The sequence below is a fragment of the Drosophila kikkawai genome, chromosome 3L (assembly GCF_030179895.1).
Source record: "Drosophila kikkawai strain 14028-0561.14 chromosome 3L, DkikHiC1v2, whole genome shotgun sequence".
Lineage (NCBI taxonomy): Eukaryota > Metazoa > Arthropoda > Insecta > Diptera > Drosophilidae > Drosophila > Drosophila kikkawai.
The window spans coordinates 19,838,457-19,859,519 of NC_091730.1; the positions used below are offsets into that span (position 1 = coordinate 19,838,457).

Consider the following 21,063-nt stretch of genomic DNA (forward strand, 5'->3'; position numbering starts at 1 on the left):
ATATGACGAAAATAAAACACCAACAATCATTTCATTCGATCAAGCAGTTGGTAAGATATAAACAAGTAATTATGAAAATGTTTTTGTGCTATTCAAGTGAAACGGAGTGTATTATCCCAAGGAAAACACCAACTTATAAATAAAATCCTAGACTCGCTCATAGCCACCTTTGGCATTCAACAAGTATGTGGATTATGATAATGTATTCCATTGGACATTTCCGCACGGACACAACAAGTGTCAGGGATATGGGTATATAGCTGGAACGCCCCTTTGATTAGGGTGTAGGAGTGTCAAGTGATGAGCGGCGACCTGCAGGACACTCGCTCAATTTAGCCGGCGCTGTCCTAGTGTCCTTGGCCATTGGCTGTGAGGCGATAGTGTGTCAGGCGATGGAGTACTCCATCGGACACATTCCGTGCTCTCCAGGAAGATGAATGAAGTCATAAAAGCCATTGGCCTGTGCAAAAGGATACACACACACACCCTCTCACACCGAAGACAAATAAAAAAAGGACTCCAATCGTTGCCATATAATCAGGATGGTAAGATCAAAGCCAATGCCGGCGGGCGAGCCTGAGACATCTGGTCGCCAAACAAAAAAAAATATATATAAACAAAAATCAAGCGACATTCATAACGACGTAAGCGATGATAACGATAATGCTCATAATGAGGTTGATGACGGGCAGCTGTAATTAGGCTCTGGCCTGTCAGCAAACGAGTTTAAGCCAAGACACAGACGAAACCGGCAACTAACGTAACTTTAAAGCCAACTTGGTAATTCCTCGAGAAAAAAAAGGAGCAGACATTGCACGGAAAAAAATGAAGCTTAAATTTAAGAAATAAATAATTAAAAAATGTTGTATTAAATATTATCGTAATGTTTTCTTAAATAATTTAGTTTATTAAATATAGGTAAGTACTTTTATTTCTCAGTGTCTGTAAGGAAAAGTTTTAATCAGGCTGAGGGATCCCGTGGACAGTCCGGAGCAGTCTGTCAGCCAGGTTAAGACCGAAGGCCTTGGGCGAGAGAGAGAGCCGTGACGAACTTTTTTAATGAACAACGTTTTGCGGCTAATAAACATTTGCGTGCTGGCCGTTAGCCGTTAGCAGTTGGCAGTTGGCAGTTGGTAGTTGATGTTGCCATGACGCCATGTTTTTAATTGGCAGACCAAGTCTCGTCATTTGCCTCCCAAGGGTATCCCACCGATGCTATGCGATGCGAAGCGACGCACGGATAACGCTGGCCAAAAGGCAATTGAATATTTTATTAAATTGCCCCAACACACACACACAGGAACGAACTCCTATATCAGGGGCAACAACAATGGCCACATTATATTGTGACAACAATTCATTATAAAATGGCGCCAAGGACATGAAGGGCCATTGCCGAAAAAGTTATGAAAAGCGTTGCGACCCATTTGACATGACGCATACGCCGCATTGGCCGTCAAACAAAGTTTTGTCGCCCGTTGCTTTATACACGTTTGTATATATAAAAAGATCTGCTTATATATTTAAATACTCTGAGTTGGGCAGGTAATATAGGGATTAGCAGGGCTTACAACTAGCCATTTTTGTCACCTTTTATTTAATTTATTTCATAAAAAACCTTACTATAATTCTGTATTTCTTTTGTTTAAAGTTTGAAAGTGTTGGAAATTTAATAAGGATTTAATTGGTTTTGATATGCATTTTTTATAAACAGGTTTTTAGTCTGTTTATACATATATATAAAAACGGATTTATAAAGCCTACAAAAACCAGCTAGAGAATTTTATTTAATATCAAATTATTTATTAAAGAATATAAACACTTTTATTGTTATTTTATTTAGCAAAGTTACCTAGCAAAAAAATCGAAAAATTGATTATTATAATTGCCGCTTTAAGGACCTTAGAAAGTGAAACTGAGTTTTCGTTTTGCTCCTTTTTTTCAGGGCACTGAAGCTGTTGACTAATACAAGTTTTCGACATTCAAATTTACTTGGCAAACTTTTTCGCTCTTCCATTTTTTTTCTGTTGTCTCCTTTTTCCCTTTTTTTTTTTTTTGGACGCGCCCCGGTGAGTGAAACTTTTTGTTGCATACTTTCAGGCGTTAGCAATTCCTTTTCCCTTTTATTTCATTTTGATTTTGCCGCCATGGCCGTTGTTTTTGTTGCTGTTATGATTATTATTGTTACTGTTAGCAGACAGCAAATCAACAAAATTATGATAAACAGCTGCAGGTATAAGGCCGTTAAACGAAAACGACCCAAAAGCGAAGGTCCTTCTGAAAGCAACAGGAGCAACAGGAAAGGCAAGCAGCCAGCAAAAAAAATACAACAAAAAAATGACAGCACGGTTGGCCGCCTGTCCCTTCTGGAGATCCCGGGTCTCCAGTTTTCGGACCAAACCCCCCGTGAAAACTTTGCCAAAATAAAACACAAAAAACACACTCCCTTTTGTCTGTCTGTGTTTTTGGCATTAAGGGACTTTTTAGGCTCATCTCCATCGAATACAATATTATGTTTTTTTTTTTTGTTATTATTCGGGGCCCCCGAACGGTATGGCAGCGAAATAAGATAAAAATAAAAAGAATAAAATCAACTGAAATATTTGCACATGCTTACGGTGGCGCGTTAAAGCTTTTGATCTTTTCGTTCCTTCCTCACTTGCTGACTGCGTTAATAACGCCGCCGCCATATAGAGGTTTTATATTTTTTTGGGGGGGGCGGGGTCCTTGGTGGGTTCCAAGGTGACAGCTATTCCCCAGGCTGACTGGCAACGGTAGCAGCGCCTTTAGAGACTCGCTCTCGCTCTGCATATTGCCAGGCAAATCGGGCATCCGCACCCGTACTCCGTCAATTTCCACCTCGATTTTCCACCTCAATCCCGCCGCCAGCAGTCTCCCCCGTCAAATTTTCCAACGCTTCAGTTAAGCATTTTCACAGAGGGCGGCGAGCGAATTTCAGGTGGCAGCCTGGCAAATATTTGCATATTTGATATTTATGTAGCAACAACTTTATACATCATGTAGAGTTTCCATATCGATTTTGCCCACCATCTTGTTGATACATTTTTAGTTATTTTTCACTTTCACACAGTCAGAAAAAAGTGTTTTCGTGTCTTTCTTATTGATATTTAGGAGGAATAACTTAGATTTAAATTGTATATTTAATGCAGATTTTTATATTAACTTGAGCGGATGATAAAATAAACCTTTCTACTTAAATTCAATCATAAAACTGTAAGAAAAGTTCGTAAACTAAAAGTTAATACAGCACCCAGAATCTCTTTCATCACTTGGATTTATTAAAGAAACGTTTTTCCAACGAGAAAGTAACAAAAACTAGTGAAAAACTACGGTAAAAGTCATCAAAATGTACAGGAAAAGCAGCCGCTGTCATTATTAGTATTTCTCTTCGTTAACTAAAAGTTAATATAGCACCCAGAACACCTTTCATCATTTGGATTTATTAAAAAGACTTTTTTCATCGAAAAAGTAACAAAAACTAGTTTATTTCTCATAAAAAGCGGTGAAAAATCATCAAAATTTACAGGAAAAGCAGCCGCTGCTGCCAGAGTTTATCCCATAATATCTTATTAATATTAAATTCCCATTTTTTTTTAGCTTTTTACCAGTGCACACACTTGTTGGCCATGTTTGCGTTATACTCGAATCTCAAAACAAAGGGCGGGGGCGTGGTAAAGCCAAGAGGGGCGGTGGCACTTCTGCTGGCAAAGTATTCGCATGTCACCATGTTTGCAGAAACCATGACTGCAGAAACCAAAAAAGCGAGTGCTAGTACATAGAATCCACAAGGATGCGGATGTGGGTGTCGTCCTGCTTCTATTTATAGCCAGGATATAGGCGGGATATATGCTCGAAGCTGAAAGCTGTTGCAGCTGGTCGCCGATAATGAATTCAATGAAAACCATTTCAAAATAAATCGAATTGAGAGAAACAATAAATTGAGTCTTAGTCTTCGACTTGTTGAAGCAAAAGTTTATATACAAATATATACAATATATATATTTATATATATTTCGAAGGCCCCTAGGCAAGTGTCAATTATACAATGGTGCACAAACAATTTATTGTTATTATTCCACGGTTTACACAAGTCAACGTTTGCCGGGCAAAGCAAGGAGAAGAAATAAAACAAATAAATTCTATTTATTTGTCATTAGAATGTCATGATAAATGGTTGGCATGTGGCCAATGCCCCCCATTTGAGCTGTGTAAACAGATATTTTACCTCAATTTTCGTCACAGCTGCAACCCATCCCAGGCTGTCTCAAATCTGAAATGAATACCATTTTGGCCAACTCAGAAATATTGACTTAATTCGCTGCCATCTCGGCTCATCTGTCTCTTTAAAGCCACAGCCCATTGACAGTTGGAATTTGCAGACCATTAATAAATGTAGCCTGGCCTTTGGTTAGGTAATCAAGAAAAATACATGTCAATTAGGGCAAATCAATAATTGCCTAAATCAATCTAAATAAAATCTAAATCACTTTCCACAGGCTCTGTTTGTCACGCTTAACCTTAACTTTTGTTAAATGTACCTAATACATTTCAGCAAGTAAGTAAATTTACTATTTCTAATTTGGTGAAGGATAATTGATTTTTAATTGCAATTTTTAATTTATAGTTTGGTAGTAATAGATATATAAAGCAAGCGAAAGATATGTATATAAAATGCACTACAAGTCCGTAAGAATCTTTTTCTAAAGAGATCTTTTTCAAGGGATAATAAAATAACTTAAAGTGCATAACATATTTAATATATTGTATTTTTTCAATATTTATTTTCCCATTTTTTATACTCCAGATGTCAAGTAAATCAATTTTTCAATACAACCCATTCCCAATTCCGTTTTCCAGCAGCTGTACAAAAGGGAATCCTTAATTTCTTTCCGCCAATCAAATTATTTATTAATTTTCCACTTCGTAAATTTTTAAAAATCCCAATAAATTCTGTAAGCAAAATGTATAATATCTTCTTTTTTAGTTTATCTTTAACTCATTATTTGCTACACAAAACCCCTTTTAAATAGATTTCTAACCTTTTTTTCAATGGCTACAAGCTATACAGCAGCAAATTAATTAAGTCGAAAGTCATTAAGCTCTCTTTCACTTTTATACCTGTGCTCCATCGTTTATCCAATGCAATTTAAATGCTGTTTTACTAGTTGGGAATATTTAATGCAAGAAACGAACTAGGAAAATAAAGCGATTAAAAATGACACCTCAGGACTTATGTATATTCTGCCATAGCTATTTCCAATTATTTTAGAAACCTCTTCTTATACCAAAGTAGAACTAGAGCTCCCTTCCCCATAAGGCAGAATTTTTCAACAAAAAATTATTGAATTTTGCGCATTTTAACAGCTTTTTGATTGTGTCGACTTCCAGGCAGCAGGAGATTCCATTTAAATTTCTGGCCAGCAACCAACTTCTTACTGCCATTGTATTGCTGGCCTTTTTCTGGATCAACGTGGCAGTAATGCACTGAGTTCAAAATATACTATATAGAGTGCATGCAGCGCAAAATGAGTTAAAAAAAAAATTGAAAATAAGTGTATGCTGAGGAGCATCTTTTGCGCATGCAAATGTGCTGGGGACTAGAGTAGGGATTGGTCCTGAAAGAATTCTAAAAGGTACGGACTTTTATATATACGCTCACCCTTAAGGCATACACAGCAAAAACAAGTTATTTTTTTTCTAATGCATATGGAAACCTTAAAAATATACAACCTAAACCAAAACTAATTTAATTTTAAAGTCAATAATGTGTTGAATAGTAACCTTTTGTTGGAAAAACAATAAAATTTTTTTTGAATATAAAAACAATACAATATCAAAAGTCCTTTCAATACGATGAAAATATAATTAAAACCAAGAAAATAAATAAGAAAAAAAATAGTAAATCAATGGAAAATGCATTATACAAACAAATATCGAAAAACAACTTTATTTAAATAAGTATTCAATAAAATATTCACTGGAGGTTTAAAATCTCTTTAAAATTAAGCCACAACATGTTTCATTTCAATTTAAATGTTTTTTCATATTAGTTTACTCTTTAAAACTTTTTTCTATAGTTCGCGAAAACAAATTCAAATCCCTAGTGAGTAAATATATATTTTTTGTAATATAGAAATAATGTAGAAATAATATTTTATATATATAAATATATTTATATTTTAAAACCGCAAGCTCTGCCCTTTTTCTTTCTGTACACACACGCACTCCTACGGATATGTAAGCGTCGTACACATATTGAATCCATAAATAAATCCTTAAGCAAAAATTGTAAATGTCGGATTAAGCGTATCACAAGAACACACACACACACTTAGCCCGCACACGCAGCAGTGTGAGTGGTAGGTGTATGTGTGTATGCTGGCGCATAAATAAATATAGCAAAGGAAAAGAGTGAGAAGGCGAACTACTGGCACCGAACACTAAAAACTAAATGGCGAAAACAGTTTATTTGCCACCCCCTGACAACCCTGCACACACCCACTTCCGTTTCCGTTTCCGCTGGCGCTTCTAGTTGTCAAACGTGGTTAGATCGAAACAAAGTTAATTCCCTGCAGCAGGTTTATGGCAAGCAAAAACACACATAACACACACACACCCGATAATAATTACTGGAAACATTGTAATCCTCTTAACGCCGAGATTTACACGTTAAAGCAAAGCGTTTATGTTTGCCGCCATGATAGATTGTCACACTTTCATGCCACGTCTCCGGTTTTTATTTAATCGTAAAAGAGATTTCTTTCGCTTTAATTTTTTGCCCATTTCAGAGTGGTTACAATTCTTGATTAAATTTGCATAAAATGTTTTTTTCAAGGCCTACTTCCAATCGATTTCCCATCCGTTCTTATGAACAATTAATAAATCATAATCTCTTAATATTTAATACGAGAGACAAGCACTCGGGACAATTTCCGAAAATTCTTTACATATTTTTCAACAAAGATAAAGTCTTTAAAAGTGAGTAAACTATTTATTTTCAAACTAAATTCGAAATAAATTAATCTGATTCGAAACACGTCTACCAATTATTTTGTACTTACAACTTTTCCTTTACGGCCCCGCGAAACTTCGCCACAAATTTGCGCTGTATCTCTGAGGCGACGTATCTCTGAGATACTATAATTGCGAATTCCAAACCGAAACACCTTGCGTTAGACACGTGCACACGCTGCCAAGTCCCCAAGAAGACTGGAGCACTCCGCCGGAGCTGTAGCTGGAGCTGGAGCTCGAGAACTTACTTGGCCAGCGGCGGCGGAGTTCGGCGACAGCACGAAGTTGGCTAAAAACGGAGGTGAGACAGAAAAGACGCGGGGTGTCTTTGTTAACCAGAAAAGGAAAAGAGTCTGTTGCGCGCGTAGGGGAAATGCCATTAGCTGGGGAAAAAATTCCCTGGTGTGTTCTAAAGCCCGAGCAACAGTTTGTTGGCCACCAGGGTCATCCTTCAGCCACTCGCGTATCAATAGCCCAAAAATATTTACATACGCTGCCGCTTTGGAACCACCGAACTGGACGGAACGGAAAGCACCGCCTCCGCCACTTTGTCAATGTCAAAAGCGCACCATGAACGGGTGGGGGGCGTTATAAGGATGGGTATGGAAATGGGGCCATTCCAATGCCATTCTTGTGGGCGTTGGGTGGCAGCAACTAGTGGTTCTCATATTTCCACAGTAACAAATTTGTTTACGCTTAATTGGTCTACGCTTACATCGGATCAGGGACACAGGACCAGCCAACCAGCCAGTAGGACACCGTCCCCCCAGTGGCGGAGGAACAAAGTTTCGCATTGTTTGGAAATTGACTCGCTGAATGGCAGCCCCAAAATGTGTGCTACACTTTTGTCACAGCAGAAAGGACGCAAAAACCCGAAAATACAGTTAAAATTCTGCTAGTGATATTTTAGAAAGTTTTTATTATAGTCCAAAGGGACTTTTTAGTGGTAAAACTCCCTTGGCATTTATCACTAAATGGTCACTAAGGTAAATATATTTTTAAATTTCTTATTCGAATTTTTACTCGAAACCTTCATAATTCCCAGGAATCGACTGCTAATATAACTTTCCTGTAACTTTTCCAGTTTCAAAATAAGAATAATTGAGATGTATTTCCACTGAATAATACAATTTTTGTATCGATTCGCGGTTCGCAGAAGTACGACTGTGAACTTGTATGTCCTAAGCTGATTAATGTGCCTCCCTTGAATACTTTCGGCGGAGATGCCTCATCGATTGTCAGGCTCCATTGTGCACGCGGCCGATTTGATATATATTTGCATGATTTACCAGGCAGACTAGGGAGGAGGCGGTGGCGGTGGCGGCCATTAGGACACAGGTCGCAGCCGGCTGGGGTTGTAAAAATGGTCCTCAAGGATTTGTGAAGCACATGCGAATGTCATATTCGGCCGTGTCCTTTTCGTCCTGCATGTATGTGTGTGTGTGTGTGCGTCTGCTTGGGTTATAAATCAGAATGGGAGAGGCAGACAATGGCCGAGGCCATTTGGCATTCACTAAACAGGACAAAGGTGAGAGAGAGGTTCTCGACGGTGTCATAAAAAGCAGTTTACACATGGGTTCTGGCCCATTTCGCTGGCCATTTTTATAAGGCCACTGACGGCAATTCATTGAGCGAAGCATAAAATCCACATAACATAAAGGTGCTGCTGGTGGTGCGGCTTAAAGTCAATTAATCTAATTGCAGGACACTTGCTCACGCTTGCACTTACACATGCAGACACACACACACACGCGAAGACAGCAAGGACGAAAGGTCAATCGAATCCCTGGCGATGCAATTAAATTAAATCTCTAACTGTGAACTAATGAGGTCCACTTGAGCTCTGCGGTTCAGGAGGAAGGATGTGGCATGTGGGCAGGTAGTCCTAATTAAAAGCGCAGTCTGCCTGATTGATCATCTCGGCAGCTGCAGTTCCTCCACGATGGCCTCCAATTGGTGGCTAATCAAGGGGATTTCATTATCACAGCTCTCGCACTTCAAATCGAGACCGAATTATTTATAGCGAATGCTCAGTGTAATGGCAACCGGAAGATGGCAACAGGAAAGGAAGATGGCAACAGACGACAGCGCAACTCCTAACAAGCTTCGCACCGCCTACCCTCGCACACACAGAACTCGCAGGACCCCCCAGGAAGATTTCCCTCTGTATGTTAGTGTGTGAAAGCGCTTCCCTTTCCGCTTGCCAGCGTGTGTGTGTGTGTGTGTGTGCTTAAAGATTTTCCGTATTAAAGAGAATCGTTGCGCTTCATGTGTACTTATACCCTCACCAGAAAGTTTCTGCTTTTTTTGTGACAGCCATCAGCATGTTGGCTCGCGTTTTAGGTTCTGGGGGAGATGGAGTAAAGAGCTTTTTTACTGGCCCATCGCAACGCGTAAATAAAATATATTTTATTGCTCTAGCAAGAATACTTTACAGGATAAGCTAAATACAAATTATGTTCGTAGAAGTTTCAGGATAATAAATAAGGCGCCTAAAGGTGGGGAATAAAGACAACGAATTACTAGGTCAAGTTTTAAAATAACATAAAATCTTTTGTTTACAGTTAAAGTTTTTTATTTCAAATCAAACAAACAATTTGGAATATGTATAACTTAAATGAAAATGTTTAAAATCGGTGTTTAACTTGTCCAAAAAGATTAAAAACAACTTTAATTATTTTATTTAGTTTCCTAATTGTTCTAATAATTTAGTATTTCATAACTAGAGAGAATAGAATTTAACTTAATGGAGAAACAGTCTCAGACTTTGTGTTACGCAAATTCAAGGATATCAATTAAGCGAAATATATTCTCTATGTTAAATAAATTTCCCCACAAACTGCATCACTTTGAGGATGGAATATAAAAACCTTTGGTTAGCATAACCCCTGAACAACCCCCTTTGACCGGAAAAAAAGCCAAAAAGCTAACATTTTTTTAAGGATATGCCTGTTGCAGTAGCTGGCCGTTCCAGGAAGCTGCTGCTGTATTTACCCATACTGCCATCCTGGCATCCTGCGCACATAGACAAACTCATTACGAAAAATGAGCGTCCTGCGGCGCTCAAACAAAGCAAGGAACCAACCTGTAAACGGCCCCCCCGGCAGGGTTTATGTATGTGTCGGAGATTACTTTGAAATGTTAGATGTAATTACTATTTGTAAGACTCTAAGTGTATCGAATATAGAAATAAATGAAGAGTAAAATAAATAACGAGAGAAAAGGAAGAGAACTTATTAAGAAAGAGCGTGGTGGGAATGAAGAGAGTATTCCCTACCGAGTGTGGCGCAATGACGAGTAGAGAAGGACGAGAAAGTAGAGAAAGGGAAAAGTGCAAGTCAGTTCGAGCGAGACTGTGAAGGAAAGCGGACGAACTACTTAGTCATTGCGACTCACTGCGCTTAGAAAAGAAAAGGAAACTACCATGGCCGATAACATTGACCCCTCATCCCCGACATCAGAAGTGGGATCACCACCCCTACAAGGCAACGCGGATAATGGCTGGCGCACACTTCTGGAAGCGCAAAGCAAGGTGATTGCAGAACTTCTAAAAGCTGCACAATCGACGTCGACGCCTGGCACACGTGCCGTTGCGGCAGTGCTACCATCTTTCGACCCCGAAGCTGCCGACGCAGACGCAGGAGCATGGTGCAAAACGGCGAACATGATTTTGTCCGAACATCCGCAAGAGGGTGCATCCTTGGTGATGACGCTCAGCAAGTCGCTTCACGGTAGTGCATCGCAGTGGCTATCGCAAATTTGCTATCCTGGAATGACCTGGGCACAATTCAAGGAATTGTTCATGGAGCGCTACGAAGGCAACGAAACGCCTGCAGCAGTGCTGCTAAACATGCTGAAGGGACGCCCAAATCCCCAAGAATGCCTCTCCGTGTATTCCAGCCGTTTGGTTACATCACTCTTGACCAAGTGGAAAGCAATGACACACGAAGAAATTGCTGTGTCATTGGTCCTAGCGCATACGTCACAAATTGATTCCAGACTGCAGAATTTAGTGTTCACAACTAACCTAAAAACACGTTCGGAGCTACAACAACAATTGAAAGCTCATACGTTCGCAAAAAAATCAGAATATTCTGGAGTGGAGCAAGGACCGGAAAAGAAGAGGTTCAAGACGCAAACGCCGATAAGATGCCATGGTTGTGGAAAACTTGGACACAAAATAGTGGAGTGCCGCAAGAGGAAAGCAGAGGAAAGAAACGAGACGAGAACAGCCAGCAACAGCAGACAAGCCGTGACGTGTTACAGGTGTGGCAACATTGGCCACTTTGCTTCATCGTGTACGAAGGGGACAGCAACGGCGAATAGAAGCATCGAGAAGAGAGTGGACGTGTGTGCGGTACTTCAGCCAAAAGGGACGGCAAAACAATTTGGTGAGCGGTTTCCATTTTTCTTCGATTCGGGTTCCGAATGCTCGTTGGTGAAAGGAAGCGTCAGCGAGAGACTTGCCGGAAAGAGATGCCATAATCTGGTAGTATTGAGAGGCATAGGCGACAATGTTGTCAAAAGCCATATGCAAATTCTGTCCACCGTACAAATTTCAGAATTTACCTTTGAATTATTGTTTCACGTAGTTGATGAGAATTGCCTTAAACATGACATGATAATTGGACAAGATGTTTTTCAACTTGGTTTTGGAGTTATGTTAGAAAGTAACAGATTTGATATTTATAGAACCCAAACTGTATTAACTGTAATTGATGACGACATGTTAAATAAGGAAAACCTAAGTAATAGTGATAAGTCAAAACTAAACGATATATTGGCCAAGTATTCCATGTTTTTCATTGACGGTATCCCTAGTAGGCGTGTAACTACGGGTTCATTGCAAATTCGCCTGCTAGATATAAATAAAACGGTTCAGAGGCGGCCGTATCGCCTTAGTGAGGACGAGAAGCAAATAGTAAGGGAGAAAATTCAGAAAATGTTGGAAGCAAAAGTAATAAGACCTAGTTGTTCTCCTTTCGCTAGCCCAATGTTAATGGTTAAAAAAAAGGATGGTAGTGAAAGATTGTGCATTGATTATAGAGAACTAAACACAAATACAGTATCTGATAGATATCCCTTGCCATTAATTTCAGACCAGATTGATCGCCTGCGAGGCGGAAAATATTTTTCAAGCTTAGATATGGCCAGTGGTTTCTATCAGGTACCTATTCATCCGGATTCGATAGAAAGAACCGCATTTGTAACCACTGAGGGTCAATATGAATTTTTAGCAATGCCATTTGGACTGAAGAACGCGTCATCTGTTTTTCAACGCGCTATAGTCAAAGCCTTGGGTGACTTAGTCAATACGTATGCGGTGGTCTACATAGATGACGTTTTAATTGTTTCAAATTCTGAAGAGGAAGCATACGAGAGATTAGATGAAGTGTTAAGTGTCCTATCAAAGTCTGGGTTTTCTTTCAATGTAAAAAAATGTCAATTTATGCGTACAGAGATAGAGTATTTGGGTTTCGTCATAAAAGATGGAGAACTAAAGCCCAACCCGCGAAAAATTCAAGCACTTTCTCAACTCCCCAAACCAGCTTCGGTCACACAGCTTAGACAGTTCATAGGTTTAGCATCCTACTTCAGGCAATTTGTCCCTCGATTTTCAGAAGAAATGAAGCCGCTATACAATCTCACTTCAAAATTAAATGAATTTGAATGGAAGGAAAAACATGAGGAGATTCGCCAAAAGATGATCAAAGTGCTGACCAGTGACCCTGTATTAGTTATCTTTGACCCTAAATATCCGATAGAGTTACACACGGATGCAAGCGCCAGTGGTTATGGTGCTATGCTAATACACAAGGTGGATGGCAAGCGTAGGGTGGTTGAATATTACAGCAGGTGCACTACGTTAGCGGAATCGAAATATCATTCTTATGAGCTCGAAACATTGGCAGTGTTTAATGCTATCAAACACTTTCGTCATTATTTGAGTGGCAGGAAGTTTACCGTGTTCACAGATTGCAATTCTGTCAGGGCAAGTCGAGAGAAAGCTGTATTGACTCCGCGCGTGCATCGATGGTGGTCATTCATGCAGCCTTTCGAATTCCAGGTAGAATATCGAAAGGGGAGCCAAATGGCACATGTTGATTGCTTATCAAGAAATCCTGTCATGGTAATAGCACAGACAAATAAAAAGACGGATACAAGCAAAGTTGCTGAGGTAAGAGTTGACTTGGCAACTATCACTCCCAACTGGCTTGTATCCGAACAGCAGCGCGATGAGAACATATCGAAAATTGTAACTCAATTAAATAGTGACGAAATGCAGAAGAACTTGGCGAGCACGTATGAGATTAGAAAGAGTTTATTGTATCGCATTATTCAAAGAAATGGTAAGACGCGATGTTTGCCGGTTGTTCCGAGGAATTTTAGATGGTCCGTTATTAACCATATTCACGAGGCCATAATGCATCTAGGGTGGAAAAAGACACTAGATAAGGTATACGAGCAGTATTGGTTTGAGAACATGACGAAGTATGTCAGAAAGTTTGTTGAAAATTGTGTGACCTGTAAGTTATCAAAATCAGTGTCAGGAAAAACCCAATTGGAGTTACATCCAATTCCTAAAGTTGAGATACCATGGCATACTATTCATATTGACATCACTGGGAAATTAAGCGGCAAGAAGGACGAAAAGGAATATATTATTGTACAAATTGATGCATTCACCAAGTATGTCCATTTGTACCACACCTGGAATTTGGACACCGTGAATTGCATACAGTCAGTGAAGTCCTCCATAACAACGTTTGGCGTTCCTAGCAGAATCATAGCAGACCAGGGAAGGTGTTTCACGAGTGCAGAATTTCGCAAGTTTTGTTCCACAAACAACATTGATCTACATGTCGTAGCAACAGGTGCTAGCAGAGCAAATGGGCAGGTAGAGCGTGTGATGAGCGTATTAAAGGGCATGTTAACGGCGGTAGAGACCAGCGAACGATCATGGCAGGAAGCATTGGGTGAAATACAATTAGCCATTAACTGTACCACAAATCGGGTGACTCAATGCAGCCCGTTAGAATTATTGATAGGGAAAGAGGCAAGGCCGATGGGAATGTTGACTGTCAATGAAGAGATGCGAATTGATAGGGACAAAGCTAGAGAAATGGCCAAAGACAATATTGATAAGAATGCCATGTATGATAAGGCAAGAGTTGATAAAAAGCATGCTAGAATTGTGAAGCATAAAATTGGTGACCATGTGTTATTGAAAAGCGAAGAAAGACACCAGACGAAATTAGATCCTAAATTTAAGGGACCATTTGTAATTGTTGAATTGCTTGATGGGGACCGTTACTTGTTAAAGTCATTAACTACAAAGAGAATGTATAAGTATCCTCATGACAGTGTACGTGGCGTACCTGATGAGCGAGAGACATGTGATTTGAGAGAAGAGCTTGACGACACTGCATAAGGCGTGCGTGCAAGCAAGAGATCTGTAACTTAAGATTGTGAGGTTGTAGGTGGTGCCATACACAGGGACTATGTTTGTATAATGGTGTGAAGCGTCGCTAAGGTGCGGCAAGAGTCCGGTACTGTGGTATGTGCGTGTGGTAGCCAGACGATTGAACTTGAGCGGAAGAGAGCGTGTACTCTAAATTGTGTGAAGGAATATCCTGCTAAGTTAATGTCTGATGGATATCCAAACTGTTGGGTTTGTGCGGAAGGGAGCGTGTACTCCATGTTTGTGAAGATTATCCCGCCAAACTAACGTTTGAAGACACTAAAGGTGTTAGCCATAATTGATATCCAAACTGTTGGGTTTGTGCGGAAGGGAGCGTGTACTCCATGTTTGTGAAGATTATCCCGCCAAACTAACGTTTGAAGACACTAAAGGTGTTAGCCATAATTGATATCCAAACTGTTGGGTTTGTGCGGAAGAGAGCGTGTACTCTATGGTTGTAAAGATTATCCCGCCAAACTAACATTTGAAGACACTAGCAGTGTAAGATGATTGATTTTGAAGAGCTATTTAGAGCAGTATGAGTAAAGAAGCTAAGTTATGATTATTGTAAAGATATAGCAATGAAGTTTGAAGGCCAATTTTATGTAGAACTAAGCAACACGAGGTCGTGTTATAGTCAGGAAGGCCGTGTCGGAGATTACTTTGAAATGTTAGATGTAATTACTATTTGTAAGACTCTAAGTGTATCGAATATAGAAATAAATGAAGAGTAAAATAAATAACGAGAGAAAAGGAAGAGAACTTATTAAGAAAGAGCGTGGTGGGAATGAAGAGAGTATTCCCTACCGAGTGTGGCGCAATGACGAGTAGAGAAGGACGAGAAAGTAGAGAAAGGGAAAAGTGCAAGTCAGTTCGAGCGAGACTGTGAAGGAAAGCGGACGAACTACTTAGTCATTGCGACTCACTGCGCTTAGAAAAGAAAAGGAAACTACCATGGCCGATAACATTGACCCCTCATCCCCGACATATGTATGTATGTATGGGGGGTACGAGTATATGTATGTGTGGCTATGCTTGTTGCTTGTTTATGCCAAAAATCATATACACCGCCCACATATCGATTTTGTTTGATGTTTAGGCAGGACCCAGGATACCCGGCTATGCGGCTATATGGCTATACTTTGGATAGTCCTGGCCTCGACCCTCGGGCACCCACAAACGAAGCACCAAAAACAAAGGCATACACACAGGACTGGCAGTACACCTCATCATTATTTCCGTTTGTGCACCGTGCTTACATTACGACGTCGCGCCGCGTATTTTAAATATTTAAAGAGCATAAATGCCGTGAAGTTTGTGCACATTCCAATTTACAGGGTGCCGCCGGAAGTGGAATTAGCTGCCAGTCAAAAATTCAGGAAGACGATAAGGGAAGGAAGCTATCTGAATTCTGTATCCTGCTTGTTAACGTCGGGATACTTTGTAGTTTTTCGAATCTTGTTCTTTGTGAAAAGGTAACATCTCTGTGGCTTTCGTCTTTCTTTATAGTGGCAGTGTTAACCTTCTACCCCAAAAATATGACATGACCATCTTAGCCCATCTGAAATAAGCCGCATCAATGGAACTATGGGGATTATTATGATAGGTAAATATTCAGATAAAAAGTTTTCAAAATGTAATTCTTCAAAAGAGAAATAAACACTTAAGATAAAAAAGTTGTGATGTCAGCTTAACAGATACTCAAACTCCCAGAATGTATACTCAAAAATAACCCAAAATTGCCGTAATAAAATTAAAAACAACTTAACCCAATCCAGAAGCAAGTATAAAGTTATTCCAAGCCTATAACTTCACACGCTTTAATTACACACCGAGTTATGGCCAAGGCTTTAAGCCATCCGTTTAACGACTGCGATAATTTGGCCCAGAGACCGACCGAAGCCTAACCCGGACCACCGAACACCCTGTTTTGTGTGGCATTTGGAAAGCTTCCCACTTTAAGCCAGTGTTTTGATACTGTTTTTTACGAGCTGTTCACTCGCTTTTTTACGCCAAAACAATTGGGTGTATGTTTGCTGAGAGGGATTCGTCCGTTTGGGTTCATTGTGGCGCTTGACCCGCTTATTGTAATGTCGGAAGGGCCAGGCTCCTGATTGCTGCCCTTTGTGTGTGTGCCGGGAAATTGTATTCGCAGCCAGTTAATTAGCTGCCAGGGATCGTCCCTCTCGCGGGACTTTATCAGGCGACAGCGACTCGGGGAAAAACGAGGCAGATTCTTCAAATTACTTTTGAAAAACTGAACAAAAAAAAATGGCAAACGAGAGGGATAACCTTCACTGGTCACTTCAACTTCCTATCTAGCACACTGAAAATAAAGCTTTGGATTTGAAATGAGACTAGTATGGAATAAAGAAATGCATATTTTAGTTATATTTACTTACGTGTATTTAATTTAATTCGTAAATATATATTTTTATTAAATGAAGATTACCTTTACAGACACAGAGATAATAAATGGAATGCCGTGACATAGAATCTACATCATAAAAGGACTTCTGTGGAAGCTGCAGGGCATTCCGAAGAATATCCGAAATTGCTTTCCGTGCACACATGCAGTGCGGGCTGCCTTTGTGTCCGCTTCACTTTTATTTCAAACGGCAATTGCATTGTGCCATTCCCAATCCGCTTATGGTTGCTGCCACGCCCCCAAAACTCCTACTGGGCCACCTCCCTTCGGTAAACAATGCACTCAGCAGCAAACAGGAGGAGGTGGAGCACAACAACACTACAAAGTCTGTCCCTGGTAAGTGCTCTGCGTATGATAAAAGCTTGTGTCATATTTTCATTTTTCTGCTTTTCCTTCATTTTTTTCTTCTTTTTGTTGGATTTGTTGTATTTGCCGTTTTCCTCCATTTTCCATCTGAGGAGAAGTTTGCCATCATCCATGCTGCTGCTCACTTAATGCCAGCACTCGGCGCTAACCCGTGCTTATAAAAACCAGAGTACTTTCATTAGCTTACCGCCAGCGGACCTTTCCGCCAGCAAGGTCGGCTCCAGAACCAGTACATGCTGCTACCCATTCGCCTTCTTTTAGAAAAAAAAATACCTGGGGAAACTCAACGGGAAAGCTTCAGAAAACCCAGGGAAAAAGCGGGGAAACCGCTTTCCCCTGCAAAAAGCTCTGAAGAAGCTCCTCCTCCTCCTAGACCCTGTTGCTGGCGGGGATTTGGATTTGGCCTTGGCATAGGAACTGACGCAGCATTCACCTTCTGTAATGAACTCAAATATTTTCAAAACTAATTAATTGCAACATACGCAATTTTGACATTGAATGTGCGCAGCGCCTTGGGTTTCTATTAAACTAATTATGTTTCTCTTTATTCATATATAGATATTTTTGCCTGTTCGTTGGAGTTTTGTTTTGTTTTGTTTTTTTGTTATGCTTTATACACATATTTGCAGTTAACAATTTCGCATTTTTACAAATTTATATTCGGTCGTAAATATAAACAGAAAATAGCTATCGATACAACTAGGTGATCGGGTGGTGATTTCGGGTTAGATAGCTTTCTTGTCTTTTTCCTAAACGCTACGAGTATTGGTTGTCCGCTTGAAGTATAATACTTGGACACAGCATCTTCGGTTGCGGGGCTCTTTGATCTTACTCTCTAAGCACACTTCTAATGTCAGTTAATCGTCGCTTTTCGAATCAAATCAAAAGGGTTGAACCGAGTGTGGGGGGACTTAGCTTAGGATTATACTCTTAATTCGTACTAAGGCATGTGTTACATGTTGGGTTCGGAAACGGCAACATCCACTGTTGTGTGTAATTTATAATATCGCAAAACGGTTTATACAAAGTCAAGTTAAGTCAAAAATAAATAAAGAGGCAGCGAGAGTTAAATTAACGCTAAGCAGTAACATTAAAGAAACGTATCGCTAACGCAGAGCCAACTGAACAGTAATCCCGCCCCAGGGAGGTGATGAGGATGGCGACGATGACGAGGTGACCCCATTTACTCGGCCTCCCATTGCCAGATGGGTTTACTCCTTGGAGGAGCGATGACGCTGCGGCATTGGTCTGTTCTCCCGGTAAGTCTTCAGTTTCGTCTCCATGGCCTGCAATCAAAATATAAAGAAGGGTGTCTGGGATTAGACAAGAGTGGCAACTAAGAAGAGAAAATGTAAGAAAAAGGTAAATAAATGCAGGTAAATCCACATATAGAACCACTGGGAGAAGTAGCCTTTAACTCAAACTGGGACTAATGCCTTGAAACATATTGCAATTCTAATAATTCTATTGCACATAATTTAAAATTAAATAAAAAACACAAGAAAAAGAAAACAAAGACCGCACAAATAAGGTACAAAAAATGTTTGAATTTATTAACCAATGCAATTAATAAATGCAAGCGGAGGGCAACTAAAATAAGCCGGCTTATAATCGGCGCAAAGTCAGAATGGCAGGCCGGGTGCATCCGGCGAGTTGCGCATGCGTTCGGCAAAGCGTTTGAATATATTCGTGCCTGCAGAGAGGCTACTGGGTGCCGTGCCGGAGCTGCAGTCGCTGACGGGCGTGGACTGGGAGCTGCTGGTGGCCACTGAGCTACTGCTGCCGCCAAAGGCGCGACGAAAGAGGCTCGAACTCGATTCGCTGGCAGTTGGCGGCGGCTGCAGCAGCGGCTCGGAGCGCTCGCAAATGCAGCGAAACTTTTCGCAGTCGGGACATAACAGGGCCTTATCCCACTAAAAAACATATACGGAAAAACACATAAGCTGGCGGTGGGTGGGGGGAGTCGGGGAAATTGGTTTAAAACATAGCACAGGTAGGGGGGACGACTTTGGCATGCTGGGTATGAAAAGTTTTCGGCTTTCGCTTGGAGGGACTTACGTTCAATTTTCTCAACATGTCGGCCACAGTGTTGAGCGCCGATGTGCGACAGCTGGGTTTCAGGGAATTGCCATTGATTTGGTTCTCGGGATCTGCAAGAGGAAGCACACATACACAGCTGGTTAGTCGAGAGGTTAGTTGGTGGAATCTACTAGCTACACACTGACGAAACGCACACAAAAGACACACAATTTGCCTACTAGAAATGTCGCAAACTCTCTTGTCTCTTTGATTGGGGCTCTTAGTTTTAATAAATTACAATGTAATTACAAATTATAAGGAACTTAAACCTGCTAGCTGGTGCTGTGACAAAGGAAACTAACAAATTAAAAACATAAATAAAAAGGGGGAAAAGAACGCAAAATAAAAAAACAAAATTAAACTAAACGCAAGGCTTGAATTGGCGATTCGACTTGGTGAGTTTTAGGACGTGCCTGGTTTTCTTAAAGGAACTGAGTATCTTACTTTTAAGCGAGTGCTGCTGGTTATATTCGTTTCTATTAACTAAACTGCCATTGAGGGCGCTCACGCTGACGCTGGTGGCATTGGTGGCGACCGTGTTATCGTGATTCGCCAGCTCCCCATTGGCCACGATGCCGTTCGGCAGCGAGGTGGACGAGTTCATGGAGCTGTTCATCGAGTTGGTGGCGCCCGTTCCGTTCACCGTCGGCGTGACATAGCGTGTCTTGACGTTAAGCTCCTGCTTGAGATCTGCAAGGAAGCAAAAATTTTTAACATTAAAGTAGATAAATGACCGGTTTACGCCCACCTCTCGTCTCATCCATTAGCCGCTGCAGCTTCTCCTGCAGCAGCCCCTTCTCATCCACCTCCAGCTCCAGCAGAGCATTCTTCTCGTAGGCCTGGTCCAGCATTTTCTCGAAGTTCTCTATGCTTTCGTTCAGGATGCGGTGCGCCCGCTCCAGGTCATCGTTTTTCTGCTCTAGCTGCCTCAGATACACCTTCATGGTGTCTCGCTCCTTCTTTACTGCCTCCAGTTGCTTCTCCATGTTGGACATTTCAATGGCATGCGAGTCCAGCTTTAGCTAAACGGAAAGTAAAGGCATAAATATAGTTTTTTAGTGAGGTTAGGAGGTTAGTCACCTTGAGGGACTCGTTTTCGCGCTCCAACATGGTGAGCTTGGATGTGAGATCTTTGATTACGCTCTGCTTCTGTTCCAGAGTGGCGTCCATTTCGATTTCCATCTCCCGCGACTGCTCCACGAACTCGTCGTACTCCTGTTTCACGTCTGTCCACCTGGAGGGCAAGCGAGTTAGAGGTTTTATGTTAAGATGGACCGTGTTATCGTGAGGCACTCACTCTTTGTGGTACTGCTTGGAGCGCTCTTTCCAGTATCTGCACTCATCTTCGACGCTGTTGAACATTGGTGGCGAGTCCATCTCTGCGGTTTCCTGTTTTTTGTTTCGTTTTTGTGTACTAATCGGTGGTCAAACTGGGTTTGAAAATTTCGTTCGTTCGAATTGTTTAAACGCTGTATTCCTACTCAAATTAGGTACTAGTGTGTTGCTGTGTTTTTTAGCTGATTCGTTTTTAATGAATTAAAAAGGCCAAAACACAGTTGTTGGAGTTGAAGTCGTAGTTAATTTTCGGTTGAATGGTCTGTGGAAACGGTGAAAAATCAATTAGGAACAGGTGTTTGCTGCCACGGCCCCCTTAAAAGGCTAGCGGTTTATCAACACACAAAAGTAAACTAAATAA

General features: G+C 40.7%; 1 protein-coding gene across 3 annotated transcripts; it reads right to left on the bottom strand.

Moving 5' to 3' along the window:
- Positions 1-17,805: 17,805 nt before the first annotated feature.
- Positions 17,806-20,802, bottom strand: nudE (Nuclear distribution protein nudE). 3 transcript variants are annotated; one of them, XM_017173071.3, is made up of 6 exons: positions 20,665-20,802; positions 20,448-20,601; positions 20,116-20,389; positions 19,812-20,057; positions 19,347-19,438; positions 17,806-18,574 (listed from the first exon to the last, which is right to left on the bottom strand). In XM_017173071.3, exons 1-6 carry the CDS (start codon positions 20,742-20,744, stop codon positions 18,500-18,502), a joined length of 921 nt encoding a protein of 306 aa, XP_017028560.1. In that variant the 5' UTR covers positions 20,745-20,802; the 3' UTR covers positions 17,806-18,499. The 3 variants fall into 3 exon arrangements, with proteins under 3 accessions (XP_017028560.1, XP_041631432.1, XP_017028559.1); XM_017173070.3 differs by lacking the exon at positions 17,806-18,574 and adding an exon at positions 18,893-19,201; XM_041775498.2 differs by lacking the exon at positions 19,347-19,438.
- Positions 20,803-21,063: the final 261 nt, after the last annotated feature.

Bases quoted from the DNA above. Each gene is read 5' to 3' on its own strand.
- nudE (XM_017173070.3), bottom strand. From the start codon at position 20,744: ATGGACTCGCCACCAATGTTCAACAGCGTCGAAGATGAGTGCAGATAC. The intron at 20,602-20,664 runs GTGAGTGCCTCA...CTTGCCCTCCAG, and splicing joins TCCAAGCAGTACCACAAAGA to GTGGACAGACGTGAAACAGG. The intron at 20,390-20,447 runs GTGACTAACCTC...CTTTCCGTTTAG, and splicing joins GCGAAAACGAGTCCCTCAAG to CTAAAGCTGGACTCGCATGC.